Here is a 16,749-nt window from a genome sequence, read left to right as displayed (position 1 = left end):
CATCTTCCAAGATTCTATAGACTCAGGAACAGTCCCTACAGATTGGACAGTAACTAATGTAACCCCACTATTTAAAAAGGGAGCTGGAGAGAAAGCAGGGAATTATAGACCAGTCAGCCTGACATCGGTAGTGGGGAAAATTCTAGAGTCCATTATCAAAGATTTTATAGCAGAGCACTTGGAGAACAGTGGTAGAATCGGACAGAGTCAGCATGGATTTACGAAAGGGAAATCATGCTTGACAAATCTACTAGAATTCTTCGAGGATGTAACTAGTAGAGTTGATGAGGGGGAGCCAGTGGATGTGGTTTATTTGGACTTTCAGAAGGCTTTCAACAAAGTCCCACATAAGAGATTAGCGTGCAAAATTAAAGCACATGGGATTGGGGGTAGTGTATTGCGATGGTTGGAAAATTGGTTGGCAGACAGGAAACAAAGATTAGGAATAAATGGGTCTATTTCCGAATGGCAGGCAGTGACTAGTGGGGTACCGCAGGGATCGGTGCTAGGACCCCAGCTATTCACAAGATATAATAATGATTTAGATGAGGGAACTAAATGTAATATCTCCAAATTTGCAGATGACACAAAACTGGGCGGGAGGATGAGTTGTGAAGAGGATGCAGGGAGGCTTCAGGGTGATTTGGACAAGTTGAGTGTGTGGGCAAATGCAAGGCAGATGCAGTATAATGTGGATAAATGTGAGGTTATCCACTTTGGTAGCAAAAACAGGAAGGCAGATTATTATGTGAACCGCTATAAACTGAGAGAGGGGAATATGCAACGAGACCTGGATGTTCTCGTACACCAGTCACTGAAGGTAAGCCTGCAGGTGCAACAGGCAGTAAAAAAGGCAAATGGTATGTTGACCTTCATAGTGAGAGGATTTGAGTACAGGAGCAGGGATGTCTTGCTGCAATTATACAGGGCCTTGGTGAGGCCACACCTGGAATATTGTGTGCAGTTTTGGTCTCCTTATCTGAGGAAGGCTGTTCTTGCTATAGAGGGAGTGCAGCGAAGGTTTACCAGACTGATTCCTGGGATGGCAGGACTGACGTATGAGGAGAGATTGAGTCGGTTAGGATTGTATTCGCTGGAGTTCAGAAGAGTGAGCATGAGCGGGATCTCATAGAAACTTATAAAATTCTAACAGGACTTGACAGAGTAGATGCAGGAAGGATGTTCCCAATGGTGGGGGAGTCCAGAACCAGGGTCATAGTCTAAGGATATGGAGTAAACCTTTCAGGACTGAGATGAGGAGAAATACTTCACCCAGAGTGTAGCCCGTCCATCTTGTACAGGTCCCACCTGCCCCAGTAGCAGTCCCAATGCCTCAGAAATCTGATGCCCTCCCTTTTATACCAGTTCTCCAGCCACATGTTCAATCACTCAATTTTTCTATCCCTATGCTCACTCGCATGTGGTACTGGAAGTAATCTTGAGATTATTGCTCTTGAGGCCCTGTGTTTTAATTTCTTTCCTGACTCCCTAAAATCTGCTTTCAGGACTTCATCCCTCTATGTCATTGCTACCAATGTGGACCCACAACCTCTGGCTGTTCACCCTCCCCCAGAAGGATGTCCTGCAGCTGCTCCGTGACATCCTTGACCCTGGCACCAGGGAGGCAACACACCATCCTGGTGTCACGTTTACTGCTGCAGATTCCTGTCTGATCCCCTGGCTATTGAATTCCCTATCACTACTGCTCTTCCACTCTTCTTCCTCCCCTCTGTGCAGCGAGCCACCCATGGTGCCACAGACTTTGCTCTGGTTGCACTCCCTGATGAACCATCGCCCTCACCAGTATCCAAAATGGAAAACTGATTTGCAAGCAAGATAGATTCAGGGGACTCTTGCACTGCCTGCCTGCTTCTCTTAGACTGCCTGGCGATCACCCATTCCCTCTCTGCCTGCATGTTCCTAACCTGCAGTGTGACCACCTCCCTAAACGTGCTATCCATGCAGTCTTCAGCCGCGCAGATGCACAACAATGATTCCAGCTGCCACTTGAGTTCCCAAACCTAGAGTTCAAGCTTCTGCAGTCGGTGACACTTCCTGCAGATGTGTTTGGCTAGGACACATTGTACGTCCATGACTTCCCACATACCACAGGATGTACATGCCACTTGGCCGAGTTGGCCTGCCATACAGTACCTTTAGAAACTATTTAGTACAATTAAAATAAGTAGAATAACTTACCAGTTATTCACCAATCAGCTTCTTCCCCTGTACCAAAGAATTAGCCAGCTACTGGAGGCTGAAAAAAGGTAGAAAAAGAAAGGAACACCTCCCTCACCAAACTCCCTCACTCACTGAACTCCCACTCTGGATATTTTTGCCAGGCATCTTAAATCTGTGTCTTCCAGTTATCGGCCCTTCCATCAATAGAAACAGTTTCTCGTTATTTATTCTATCAAAGCCTCTTAACCAGAAATAAATGCATTATATTAATCATATGATTTGCAGAACTGGTTAAAAAAAAGCATTTAGACAAAGGGAGTATTGTCTGAAAATGACTGTTTTACATAGAACTTTAACCATATTACAAAACCTAAATTTCTACTATTTGGAAATTAATTTTAAAAAGAGCTCTCTTTTGTTTACAAGTTGGTAATTTCACTTCAAATATACTCCCTGCTTGGATAAGACAACAGACCAGGCTAAAAATGCACAATAAACACTGGCAATCTTATGGCACCAAACAAGCCTTTACCCATACCTCAAGAGTAAGACATCTGTTCAGAAGAGAAGCTGACCAATCAGTTCGCAGTCCTTCCTTTCTATTGCCAGGAACTTTGACATCACCGACAGCTCTGAAGCTACATTTACCAATGGTAAACTCGACAGATGCCTCATGTTTCATCCCGTTGCCTGTTCGGATCAGCAGTCTGTTGTCCTTTGGTATGCCCACAGTGAGTAGTAAAGGAACAGAGTGCCGGAAACCAAAGTCGATGCTGGGTATTGGGGTCCATATCGTCTGCCACTCAAGCTGCGCAAATTTGTTGTCCATTTGGAGCTGGCCAATGAAATCTGCTTCACAACAGTCTGTCCTCATTGTGCCATTTAGTGAGAATCTTGCTGGCACTGCACTCTAAAATGTGAGATAAAGAAATTATTTTAACTATTTATCAATAAAACAGACACTTGTTTTATTCAATTCTATGAGTCAAATGCTTGTAAACACTATAAATCTGTAATTATGTTCTATACTGGAATCATAATTTTCTGAACAAGCAACCTTTATCCTCACACTTTCCCAGGAGGAACAGTTGAGCCTTGTTTGATATATGTCTTAGTGGATTTTGGTAGCAGTCCACAGGAGCAGGTAAGTCTGATCACTGACCCTAGGCGGGGGTCCTGCTCCCTGACCTGGGGAGTGGGGGTGATCTGCGAATCTTGGTGGGGGGAGGGGTGGGGGTGGGGATGGGGTCTGATCCTGGTAGACTTTGCATGTTGTGGGTTGGGCGGGGGGGGGGGCGGAAATACTCTGATAACGTGGGATCTCGGCGTGCCAGGGGAAGCACACCTGCTCCTCCTGGCTCACGTCCTCTGTGAGGTTGTCCTTGCCTCCCTCCAGGTGCCGAGTTTCCCAAGGCCTGGGAAACCGGTCGCCCACTGTAAAACCTGCAAAGCAACCTCATTAAAATATTTAAGCAACCAGCTCGCCTTCTGGAATGGGGTTGACTGTTGACCCCTTGTCCCGCCTCTGTTAAACCCAGAGGTGAGCAGGATGGAGAGGTGCTGGGCTCGGGTTTCAGATTTTTATAATGTTTACATCTGAACCAACCCCAAAATGTTCACAATTTTAATTTGATGGCTCAAAAATGTGACAAGTAGCAGGAACAGTGCTCAGACAAGGCAAGCAACAGCAGAATTGTTAGTATTGATTGAATCAATAATAGTTTTGATGCATGCACTAATACTAGAGTTGGAAAGTGGTTCAAGAAAGCACAGAAAAGGAAACAACTTATCCAACGCGTAAACCAGTTCATTTATTGAGCATAGTTATCATGGTATATGTTGGGAGATTATACAGACTTCCGAGTGATTTCAGTGCAAAGCTAAAATTTGGCATTAGGGCAAGCTGTGACAGCACTTAAAGCAGCCCAGTTTGGGTTCATGTTAAGAAGACGGCTTTGTTTAAATCAGAAAAGCCACACCAACACCCAATGAGAAACTTTCACTCAGACACTTGGCTGCAACTCGGCAGTTTCAACTGTTCAAATCTGGTTTCTATATCAGCGGGCGAAGAGCAGGGAGTTCAGGTTAAGATCACATCAAAACTCCAAACCAGGATTGTCAGTAATCTCTAACAAATAGGTAGTGATAAAATGAACATGAAACTTTTAAAAATTCCAGCTTGATGCACACTAGTATAGAAGCAATACTTCCAGAAATCAGCAAGTAGTATCAGGAGAATGCAAATTACTCCTTTAAAATCTCCGCAAATCAACAGTTTGTTGAAGAATATTGAAATTACAGAGTTTCTTAGAGATTTAACGTTTATAGATCTTTTAAGGGAATCAGAACATTTGATTGCAGTTTATGTATTGCCAATTTCAATGTTAGCATTGACAGCATCAGAAAAAAAGCTAAGATGTAATTCTTGTATAAGTAACAAAACACTGATCATAATTATTTGAAATCTGTAACCATTATATCCAACAACTGTTTGGGAAATAGTTTCATTCCGTGAGAGAGTGAAACCAGATGATAATATAACTGGCATGTCATTGGCACATCTTATGTTTGATTGCAGTATACACACACACTGGCGTTTTAGCCTGTTAGTTCTTGATTAATGAACTGACTTAGCACAGCTTTGAGTTGTAGGCCAGAGCTAAAAAGGAGCAATGCAAAGAATCTAGCGTGTTGAAACAAGTGCACCCACTTGGACACATGTTTCCTTCTACCTCAAAGTAGGGGCACTGATTGTCAACCACCAAGTTCCACTTGGTAAAGGTGCCCCTACTAAGTTGGCCATTTGCAGCAACTCTGCAGGGTCCTGCCGTGGCTTCCAGTCTGATGTCCATGTCATTGCCAAACGTAGCTGTTGCAATCCACTTGCTTCTGGAAGGTATTCCCATCTTTCTCCAAGTAGGAACAGCATGTCGCAGGAACAGGTCCAATCTACTTCTCCTGCCCCAAACTGCTTTCAGTTTCAATTCAACAGGCTTTCCATCAAATATAATATTTGCAGCCGTTCCAATGGAATTACTTATGAAATACGCCAAACTCTCTGTTTGTATACTTTCAGGAATCGCCAGGGATTTCAATCGTCTCATTTTCTGCTTCACAGTCCAGATTAATATTACTTTGTTCTTGGAGGCAAGAAGTTTTCCACTAGTGTTGAAATAATTTTTATTGTTTTGCACTGCAAAACTCCCTGCATAAAGATTGCCTTTTGCCTCTCCAGCTGCTCGGAAGGAAAATTTCTTTTCTTTTTTACTTCTCATGCTCCTGACTTTGTATTTCCATTTGATTTCAGCACCATAAGAACCCACGCATTTTGTAGTAACATTCATCATAATAAACATATTTTTGGATGATGCCTTAAGTGATCCTGTCAAATCACAGCCTTTTGGTCTCACCAACCCTCTAATCTCCACAGAATTACTCGGGGAGTTATGACCTGGTTTAGAAAAGGAACCCACCCAGTACCACCCAACATCAGGCTCCATTGATAATTCACCATCAGTTAAAATTTGATGTCCATCGGCCGTTAGATGAAACATGGCCACATGCTTACTTGCATTGTTCTTGTAGAAGGTCATCACTTGTGCACTACTTGGGAAACCCAGAGACTGCAATAATTTGGAAGTATGGAGAAGTCTTGCTCTTATCTCTTGCCTATGCATTAAATTCAAGCAACCTTCAAAACTGAGGCCTTGTTTGCGATATCTAAGCTCTAGAATTGAGCAATATCTGTGGTGTTGTTTTGTAAGTGAAATCTGTACCTCAACAGGTTTGTCGGCAACTGTTCCAGAACAGTGTCCCAAAAGCAGCTTTTGGGAAGCTTCTCCACTGCAATTTACCTGGAAAGACAAACAGAGGATAATAAACAGACCGCTTAGCAACAGTGGGAAAGAAAGACCAACTTTTTAATGGGAATATGAGCTTGGTAATCAAAAACACTTATTTTGCCTACTTGTTTTACTAAGGTCATATTTTCAGCATGGGTTCTCTAATGATAGTATCTGGACGCTGAGGTCATCCATCAGGGAACTCCAGTTTGTCTGTGAGCTTTTCAGATTTCTATATTGTTGTAGCATGCTAATAGAAACAAATCTGCTGTCTCAGCACTCCTTTCCTGTGGATAGTTGGCACAGTCTTTCACTGATTACTCCAGGGGATCGTCAAGTGTGTGTGTCAATATTTCAGGGTCAGCCCGCACACTCCCCCCTATACTCACCATACCCCTCCAACATTTCCACACACAATACTTTGAAAACCGCTGCTTTACAGTACATGATCGTCTATGTTAACGAGGGCTCTGAAAATCTGTGGGGCAGTTAATTCTGGAGATGCACTGCCCCAGACCTTCATTGCAATTGGTGTTACATACCACGACTATTTTTTGATAGTAGTAGTGCGCCATGTTAATTGCATTGAAAAGGTCTGCTGCTTCCGATTCCCATTTCAATTGAATACCCATAAATATTAGAGACAGAAACAATTAAAGGTAATTCACACATTACCAGAGAAAGACTAAAGCTGTTATTACTAAAAAGTGACAATGAAAATATCCCATTAAATTCTGAAATGTACACACAAATGGGCCAGATAAAATGAACAGCTGTGCTGGTGATCCTGCATCGGGGCCAATTACTCCATTATTTTGGCATGAATCCCTTCTTACTTTTCAATGCTGTAGATGGTTGTAGCTGAGATGGCAAGGAACAAAATCTGTAATTAATAAGCTGAGAATAGACAAAAGGTAATAGCTTTTAAAAAGAGTTAAGAATCAAGACGAGATAAGTTTGCTTCATGAACATGTAATTACACCCATGGACCTGAGCCTGTATTGGTGACAGTTAATGTCTGAGGAAGCAGAATACCCAAAAAACCATGAGCACTGTGTGCCATTCACAGCCCTACCTGAATTGTTGCTGGTATTCTTTTGGACAATGCCTTTATGTCGTGGTTAAATGACAGAAAAATCTCTCCTGTTCTTGCAGTGCTCTTCTGCTCTATTTCTGCTCTGAGGTGCTGCTTTTCCAAACTCACACTTACATTTGCAATGTATCCATTCCTGAGATTCTGTCCAGGGGATAAGACAGAGATTTATGTGTTGAGAAATAAGCTTCTATAATGTTCCTTATGGTCCAATCAAGCATGGAATTATGGAAATGGAACATATACAAACTAAGAATCAAGGTCCCTAAAGACAGCATGATAGGTAGATTCACTGGGCTGGATTTTTCCATGGAGGTGAAGGCAGGTTTGGAGGAGGACATAGTGGCAATTTCTCACTACTGGATGGCGTGCCGGTCTGTTGCCTTGTTCCCGCCGCTAGCCTATTTTCAGGGACGTAGCTTCTGGGGAGGGTGATGGCTATGTGCCTACCAATTGAGGGTACTCTTTACACACCATCTGGGATGGACTCCCTGCTGTGGCTGGGGCTCTTAGAGGTCGGGGATGGGGGGGAGGGTAAGGTGGTCAGAGGTGCATCCTGCAAAGCACCCCAGCATGCAAGAGCCAGAGCAGCAGCCAGAGGCCATCCTGTGGAGGGGTTCCCCATCTGCAATGCTGGCCTGGCAGCTGTGGCCACAGTTTACTTTGTTGAATATTCAATTCTTCAGATGGTGCCTCCATGCTAAGGCACCCTTGCGGTCCCAACCTGCCTCAGCACGCCCACCTCTCCCAGTGGGCCTGTCGAGGCTCCAGAGCTGTCAGCCCTCTGATGGGGCATCGAGAGCCCAGCCACCATCCTTAATTAGAGCTCGGAGCCAAATAGGAGGCCACCTCCCAGAAGATCACTGAGCCAGGCTCGCTGCCGGCGAGTTCGAGTTCAGGAATCCCCATTTGGTCCCGATGTCAGGCTCCCGAAGCCTGCAGGAAAATCCAACCTACCTTGTATGGATTAGAGACTCAGAGTGACCCAGACACCTCACTACAAGGCTGGAACTCATAAATTCTAACCTTATTCCTCAACATCTTATAATTTCAAATGACTATTGTGTTTGGAACAAGAGATATTGCAGACAGCTAGTTTATGGTTTGTAGATGCTTATAATATATACAAATCAGCAGCCTTGAGAATAAAACAAACTAGGAGCAACCCATCTTTTACACTGTTAACACTGGCAGGGTCATTTGCTTTAAGTTCTTTGTAGGAGTAGACAGTTTTCCAATGAATGTGTGGGCACAGTATGGAGATGGTAAAGATGTTCAAATCTAAAGAGATCCCTTTAAGATCCGTATATGCCAATGGGTTTCTATATTTGTTGATGGATTTTTTAAATTTTCTAGTACTGTTACACAGTAACTAAACTTCATTTATCTGACTTCTAGTTATTCAGACAGCTGATTTTTCCCAACAGCATGATGGCCTTTGTTCAATTTAAACCTTTAACTGCCGCTTTTGGAACACTTACCTAAACCAATTCATTATTTTCAGGATGGTTTGTACAATTAGATGTGGACTTAGCTTTCAGAGGCTTGTTTTGATATTTTCCTATGAAAATTCTTATGTGAAATTTCCAAATACAAAAAATGATATTGAAAAATCAAAGAAATAACTAGCATATAGAATAAAAGTCACTGTAGATATAGTCTGTTTATAATTAATAGGTGGATAGATAGACTTATGGAATCATATTTATGAGATACAATATGAAAGTACATAATCAACAGTGCTCTGTTATTGATTTTGACTTTTTGTTATAGTCCATCAAAATTAGAGATGAATAATTATCTGACAATATTTTAGTGAGATATTTACAACATTTGTACTTGTCTAGTGTTCCTCTTGGTAGAGGATGTCTCAGAACACTTTACAGTAAGGCTGAAATGAATACAGTGGACATGAGCATGAGGAAAGGGAAGAGAAGTGGCAGGGGTAGGATGGAGAACCAAAGATGCAGTCCAAGAGGAAGGTGTTGAGGAGGGTTTTGAAAGCAAGGAGTGAGATGGAAAGATGGAGGGAACCTGATGGACAACCCAAAATCACAGCAGCCCGGTGATCGAATGAACTGCTACCAATGCTGGGGCAGAGCGAATGAGGGGTAAAGAGATGTCTAGAGTTAGTGGTGCCATGAACATGCTTCCATTGTTAATATTTTTTGAGGACTTGTGTGTAAAGACTGTGGAGAATATTTGAGGAGATGCTGGACTTGTTTTTTTAAAAGGGTCACTGGAAGGACATTTGGGACTTTGTTTAAAAACAAATACTGGAAGTCACATGTCTTAAGCTAAGTAAACAGCAGGAGCCTTGCTGACTATTGGAATTGTTTACCGAGAAGTGACATGTCTAGATTTATGGCAGTCAGGAGTTTGTTCTGTTTTTGGATGTTTGAATGGGCAGTTGGGGTGTAAGTCTGCCAAGAGAGAGAGGCCAACAGCTCATCCTGTTCCACCTCTTTGGGAAACTCTGAGAATCCAACGTGAGAAACTGATGCAGCATTTCTCCCGAGAAACTTCTGTAAGACTTTCTCCTAACATCTCCTAAACGAACTGCTTCTGAAAGATCCCAGTGACCATCGCATGTGTCTACCGTGTACCTGGACACCAGACCAAAGAACCATCTAGAAAATTCCATATCTTATCCTTTTTCTTCAAGAATTAACAAGTATTTGGCCAAAGTATTTTTGTTCTTGTAAAGTTGATCTCTGCGGAGAATGCTGCTTTATTTTTTTAAACCGCTGTGTATGTGTGTGTGTTTGCGTGCGTGTGTATGTTGGGTTATTTAGAAGGGAATATATAAATATATATATATTTGCATATTTCAACCTGTGCGTTAATAAGCTTTGCATCTTTATTGAATGACTGTTGTTTTATTATAAATTAATAATTTTGTTGTTTATTAAAGAAACCTGGTTGGTGGATTTTATTCTGAAACTAAAATAGATAAAGTATATAATTGACTGTATTGGTGACTGGGTAAAACATTTAAATATATGTTGTGACCCATGGAGAAGTGGAACCAGAGAAAGACAGTGCACTCCTCCATCCTCAGTTAGAACAGCGGAACTGAGGATGCGTGCGGGATATAAGACAGGAGGAGATCACAAATACAGACAGGATCAAGGCATGAGGTGATTTCAAAACAAGGATGAGAAACGAACATACTGGTACATGAGGAGCCAATGGAACTCAAAGAGAATGGTGATGATGTAAATGATGGGTCTTATTGGAGGTGAGGACATGGGCTGAAACATTTCAATTGCTAAAGCTTATTAAGAGATGATGTGGGGAGGTCAGATAGGGAGGCATTGGAGAAGTCAAGCTTTATATTTAGTAAATAAACTGTGCAAGAGCTGGTGAAACAGATGTTGAGAAAGATGACTCACATGCCCATGCTCACCTGATAATGATAGCTTCCAGTGGATGAGAATGGAAGACCAAGTGTTTCCAGTTCCTCCACACTATGCAGCAGACTGGTGGTTAACTGGTATATAGGGGTACCAGTGAATGTTCTCTCCATCTCTACAGAAGCCTGTATGCGCTTACTACCACTTTGCATTTCAATCAGAACCGCACGATTGTTATTCACATGATCATAATTCAGAGAGAGCCTCCCATCAGCAGGTAAACCTAATTATTAGAATTTGGAATTAATCAGAGGCTCAAAAGTGGCAAGTAAAGTTGAGGTACATGTATTTGAAAAAAAAACTGATCATCTGTGAAATACACTTGGGATTCAAATAAAGCAGTTTATTTGACCAAAGGAGAACATCACAGCCACAGCGGATCCGCTTTCCGTATGATATCCACACGCGGCCACTTTGCAGCTAAGGTTGTTGGATAGTATCAGCAGTTGTGCACTACTGCTGCCCCAGGTGAGATCAGTTTGACTCATCATAGACTGGGAATAGAACAGGGACCTTCCGAGTCTAAGTAGTTCACTGTTACACTGAGCAATGCCATCCTCTACTGGGCCATCAGGGAATTCCAACTCACATGAAGAATGGTTGGCTTAGCAAGATACAGAAGGGCAGCTGGCACCCTTGGAACTGTACCCCAGCAAGAGTTTCAGCCTTCGGAGAGGAGGGAGAAAATGAAAAAAGACAATATAAGTTGTTTGATTAAAATTTATTAGCTATGTAGCATGAATGCACAAGCAATTGTTTCCTTTAGGTTTTGTTCACAGTTTCAAATCCTTACACTCCAATAAGGAGATAGAAACTTCAGGCTCATTAATATAGGGCCCTATTTTTTTGTGCAGAACGATGTTTTTTCTTTTGGAATCTGTGAACGGATCCCACTATATGAATAAGACATGGAATCCTAAAGTAATATCACTATTGTGGTTAGATCTTTTCCAAGGTGATTTTGCCTCCACTGAGATTGAAATTTTTTGTTACTAAATCAAATGATTTCAAAAATGTATTACTTCCTGGGCAGGATTTTGTGTGTTAGGTCAGGACCCTGACATCAGGGGCAAATGGGGATCCCAACCCCGCAAAGCCATTTTGCCCGAATGGCCAATTAATGGCCAGAGGGTGCAGTTGGCATTCGATTAAGGATAGTGGGCGAGGTACTTGAAGCTGGAGAGCCAATAGGAGGCTGTCCAGCTCTGAAGGAACAGCAGTTCAGGTAAGAGAAAGAGGTCACCTCCATCTTGAGGAGCTCTCTCTGCAACTCTAAAAAGTTTGAAATTAAAAAATGGCCTCAGCAGCCGGGCCTGCATTGCGGAGGGGAAGGGAGGTGGAGTCCCTCCACTGGGTGGCTTGTGGCGGCAGCTGTGACCAGGTTATTGGGGAAGGCCGCAAAGCCTTTCTGGAGTACTGGCTTTTGGTCTGCTTTCTCCAGGCAGATGACTTAGGTCCCCATGCCTCGGGAGGCCCACAGGCTGACTGGAAAATTCCCCTATATTGACTGGGACTCACTTAGTGCTAGGGGCTTGGATGGGGCCGAATTTGTAAGGAGCATCCAGGAGGGCTTCTTGAAACAATACGTAGATAGTCCAACGAGGGATGAGGCCGTACTGGACCTGGTATTGGGGATTGAGCCCGGCCAGGTGGTGGAAGTTTCAGTATGGGAGTATTTCGGGAACAGTGACCATAATTCCATAAGTTTTAAGATACTTGTGGATAAGGATAAGAGTAGTCCTCGGGTGAAGGTGCTAAATTGGGGGAAGGCTAATTATAACAAGATTAGGCAGGAACTGAAGAATTTAGATTGGGGGCGGCTGTTTGAGGGTAAATCAACATCTGACATGTGGGAGTCTTTCAAACGTCAGTTGATTAGAATCCAGGACCGGCATGTTCCTGTGAGGAAGAAGGATAAGTTTGGCAAGTTTCGGGAACCTTGGATAACGCGGGATATTGTGAGCCTAGTCAAAAGGAAAAGGAAGCATTCGTAAGGTTGGAAGGCTAGGAACAGACGAATCCCTTGAGGAATATAAAGACAGTAGGAAGCAACTTAAGCAAGGAGTCAGGAGGGCTAAAAGGGGTCATGAAAAGTCATTGGCAATCAGGATTAAGGATAATCCAAAGGCTTTTTATTCGTATATAAAGAGCAAGAGGGTAACCAGGGAAAGGGTTGGCCCACTCAAGGACAGAGAAGGGAATCTATGTGTGGAGCCAGAGGAAGTGGGCAAGGTACTCAATGAATACTTTGCATCAGTGTTCACCAAAGAGAAGGACTTGGTGAATGATGAGCCTAGGGAAGGGAGTGTAGATAGTCTCAGTCATCTCATTATCAAAAAGGAGGAGGTGTTGGGTGTCTTGCAAAGCATTAAGGTAGATAAGTCCCCAGGGCCTGATGGTATCTACCCCAGAATACTGAGGGTGGCAAGGCAAGAAATTGCTGGGGCCTTGACAGAAATCTTTGCACCCTCATTGGCTACAGGTGAGGTCCCAGAAGGGTAGCAAGGATAATCCAGGAAATTATAGGCCGGTGAGCCTTACGTCAGTGGTAGGGAAATTATTAGAGAGGATTCGTCGGGACAGGATTTACTCCCATTTGGAAACAAACAAACTTATTAGCGAGAGGCAGCATGGTTTTGTGAAGGGGAGGTCATGTCTCACTAACTTGATTGAGTTTTTTGAGGAAGTGACAAAGATGGTTGATGAAGGAAGGGCAGTGGATGTTATCTATATGGACTTCAGTAAAGCCTTTGACAAGGTCCCTCATGGCAGACTGGTGCAAAAGATGAAGTCACACGGGATCAGAGGTGAGCTGGCAAGATGGATACAGAACTGGCCCAGTCATAGAAGACAGAGGGTGAAATGGAAGGGTGCTTTTCTGACTGGAGGGCTGTGACTAGTGGTGTTACGCAGGGATCAGTGCTGGGACCTTTGCTGTTTGTAGTATATATAAATGATTTGGAAGAAAATGTAGCTTGTCTGATTAGTAAGTTTGCGGACGACACAAAGGTTGGTGGAGTTGCGGATAGTGATGAGGATTGTCAAAGGATACAGCAGGATATAGATCGGTTGGAGACTTGGGTGGAGAAATGGCAGATGGAGTTTATGGAGGTAATGCATTTTGGAAGGTCTAATGCAGGTGGGAAGTATACAGTAAATGGCAGAACCCTTAGGAGTATTGACAGGCAGAGAGAGCTGGGCGTACAGGTCCACAGGTCACTGAAAGTGGCAACGCAGGTGGATAAAGTAGTCAAGAAGGCATACGGCATGCTTGCCTTCATCGGTCGGGACATAGAGTATAAAAATTGGCAAGTCATGCTGCAGCTGTACAGAACTTTAGTTAGACCACACTTAGAATATTGCGTGCAATTCTGGTCGCCACACTACCAGAAGGACGTGGAGGCTTTGGAGAGGGTACAGAAGAGGTTTACCAGGATGTTGCCTGGTCTGGAGGGCATTAGCTATGAGGAGAGGTTGGATAAACTCGGATTGTTTTCACTGGAACGACGAAGGTGGAGGGGCGACATGATGGAGGTTTACAAAGTTATGAGCGGCATGGACAGTGTGGATAGTCAGAAACTTTTTCCCAGGGTGGAAGAGTCAGTTACTAGGGGACATAGGTTTAAGGTGCGAGGGGCAAAGTTTAGAGGGGATGTGTGAGGCAAGTTCTTTATACAGAGGGTGGTGAGTGCCTGGAACTTGCTGCCAGGGAAGGTGGTGGAAGCAGGTACAATAGTGACGTTTAAGAGGCATCTTGACAAATACATGAATATAATGGGGATAGAGGGATACGGACCCCAGAAGTGCAGAAGGTTTTAGTTTAGGCAGGCATCAAGAGCGGCGCAGGCTTGGAGGGCCAAATGGCCTGTTCCTGTGCTGTACTGTTCTTTGTTCTTTGTTCATGTTAATGAAGTAGTTTCAGGTACGCAGCAATTTGATAGTGGCAGTATCGCTCAGGGTGAGGTTCTAATCTAACTCCCAAAAGCACTGAATGGTATCAGTCTGTTGATCTTATTACAAAAGTTTGTGTGGAATGTTTGAATCTTATGAGAAAGTAGACACTCTCTCACCCCACCCCCCTCACCAACATTTTCCTTTTATTAAACATAGACTGCCTCAGGAGGGGCTGGATCTCTGTGCACATATCAACATGTGCAAGGGCAGACCTCCTTTGTACCTGACTTCAGTGTTGCCTGCAACATATTTTGGTTAACAGTCCAACTTTGGTCTGCTGGCTGCACTTCATGCCTCAGAGACACCCATACCTGTAACCAGTAGCTGCAGTTTGAATGGACAGTTTAGAGAAACATTACATCATATCTTAGATACTGGGCTTAAAAAAACAGGGAATATTGAAAGTAACATTTGTTCTAAAATCAGGAAACACAGGCAGAAAAAGTTGTTGGCTGTCAGTTGCCTTTCAAACTACCTACCTGTAGTTATTAATTCTTCAAGGTTGTGAGTCACTTTACCAGTGACCTTGGTCTGGTTTGCTTTGGTCACCTGTAAAAGCTGGAAACATATTGATTTATCATTAGTATGCCAACAGGCCTGGCCCAGTCTCGATTCTGGTCCCAGCTCTAACTGTCCTTTAAACTCAGTCATTGCTGGGATTGTTAGGCTGCCATTCTGGGTCAAGGTGACAATCAAATCATGGGCAGTGCTGTCACAAAAAGTGTTGTTATTTTGAAGACGCAGTCTGTAAAGGATGTCATCGATTTCAATATTCAGGTTACCTGCAGTTAAAGGTGGGAACAAGCGAAACAGATCATAAGAATACTGAAATCAAATGAGGAGTAAACAAATACCTTTAAACATTTAGGATGTGGCAAAATCATCGCAGCAAAAATCAGAATATTTTGTTTGTGCTTTCTTACTTTTTCTTTAATGTGCTCACTTTAAAATAGGTTTTTAAACCAACAAATTCAAGATGAGGACTACTCATTCCTTTAGAAGCTAACTTTCAAAACATAAGAGTGAGGAATGGTCGACAATCCATGGAAGGGCCCAATTACCCCTAATATGCAGTTCTGATGAAAGCGCATCGATCTGAAACATTAACTTTATTTCTCTCTCCACAGGTGTTGCCTGAGTATTTACAGTGTTTTCTGTTTTTAATTTCAGATTTCCAGCATCTGCGGTATTTTGCTTGTGCATCCTTTATATGCAAATATAAAACTCATCAAGAGCGAATGTACCACCAGGGTAGTCGGTGGCGTAGTGGTATTATCACTGGACTAGTAACCCAGAGACCCAGGGTCTTTCTCTGGGAACATGGGTTCGAATCCCGCCACAGCAGAAGGTGGAATTTGAATTTAATTCATAAATCTGGAATTAAAAGCGAGTCTAATGATGGCCATTAAACCATTGTCGATTGTTGTAAAAACCCATCTGGTTCACGAATGTCCTTTAGGGAAGGAAATCTGCTGTCCTTACCTGGTCTGGCCTACGTATGACTCCAGACCCAAGGCAATGTGGTTAACTCTTACATGCCCTCTAAAATGGCCTGGCAAGCCACTCAGTTGTACCTGATGTGGAATGAAACCGGACGGACCACCCGGCATCGACCTAGGCACCGGAAACAACAACGGCAAATCCAGCCCTGTCGACCCTGCAAAGTCCTCCTTACTAACATCTAGGAGCTTGTGCCAAAGTTGGGAGAGCTGTCCCACAGACTAGTCAAGCAACAGCCTGACATAGTCATACTCACGGAACCATACCTTACAGACAATGTCCCAGACACTGCAATCACTATCCCTGGGTATGTCCTGTCCCACCAGCAGGACAGACCCAGCAGAGGTGGTGGCACAGTGGTATATAGTAGGGAGGGAGTTGCCCTGGGAGTCCTCAACATCGACTCCGGACCCCATGAAGTCTCATGGCATCAGGTCAAACATGGGCAAGGTAACCTACTGATTACCAACTACTGCCCTCCCTCAGCTGATGACTCAGTACTCCACCATGTTGAACACCACTTGGAGGAAGCACTGAGGGTGACAAGGGCACAAAATGTACTCTGGGTGGGGACTTCAATGTCCATCACCAAGAGTGGCTCAGTAGCACCACTACTGACCGAGCTGGCCGAGTCCTAAAAGACATAGCTGCTCGACTGGGTCTGCGGCAGGTGGTGGGGGAACCTCGTCCTCACCAATCTGCCTGTTGCAGATGCTTCTGTCCATGACTGTATTGGTAGGAGCAACCACCGCACAGTCCTTGT

The 16,749-nt window shown here is 43.5% G+C and overlaps 1 protein-coding gene across 3 annotated transcripts in view; it reads right to left on the bottom strand.

Moving 5' to 3' along the window:
* Positions 1-16,749, bottom strand: part of LOC137383224 (uncharacterized) — a 472,338-nt gene that overhangs the window by 181,944 nt on the left and 273,645 nt on the right. For all 3 annotated transcript variants that reach the window (XM_068055726.1, XM_068055727.1, XM_068055728.1), the window contains exons 39-43: positions 14,966-15,268; positions 10,526-10,755; positions 7,099-7,260; positions 5,958-6,035; positions 2,720-3,091 (exon numbers count right to left, since the gene is read on the bottom strand). In XM_068055726.1, the coding sequence (XP_067911827.1) occupies positions 2,720-3,091; positions 5,958-6,035; positions 7,099-7,260; positions 10,526-10,755; positions 14,966-15,268 (1,145 nt within the window). The remainder of the gene's footprint in view (positions 1-2,719; positions 3,092-5,957; positions 6,036-7,098; positions 7,261-10,525; positions 10,756-14,965; positions 15,269-16,749) is intronic.

This window comes from Heterodontus francisci, chromosome 24, assembly GCF_036365525.1.
Source record: "Heterodontus francisci isolate sHetFra1 chromosome 24, sHetFra1.hap1, whole genome shotgun sequence".
Taxonomy (NCBI): Eukaryota; Metazoa; Chordata; class Chondrichthyes; order Heterodontiformes; family Heterodontidae; genus Heterodontus; species Heterodontus francisci.
This window is presented reverse-complemented; position numbering and strand designations above follow the sequence as displayed.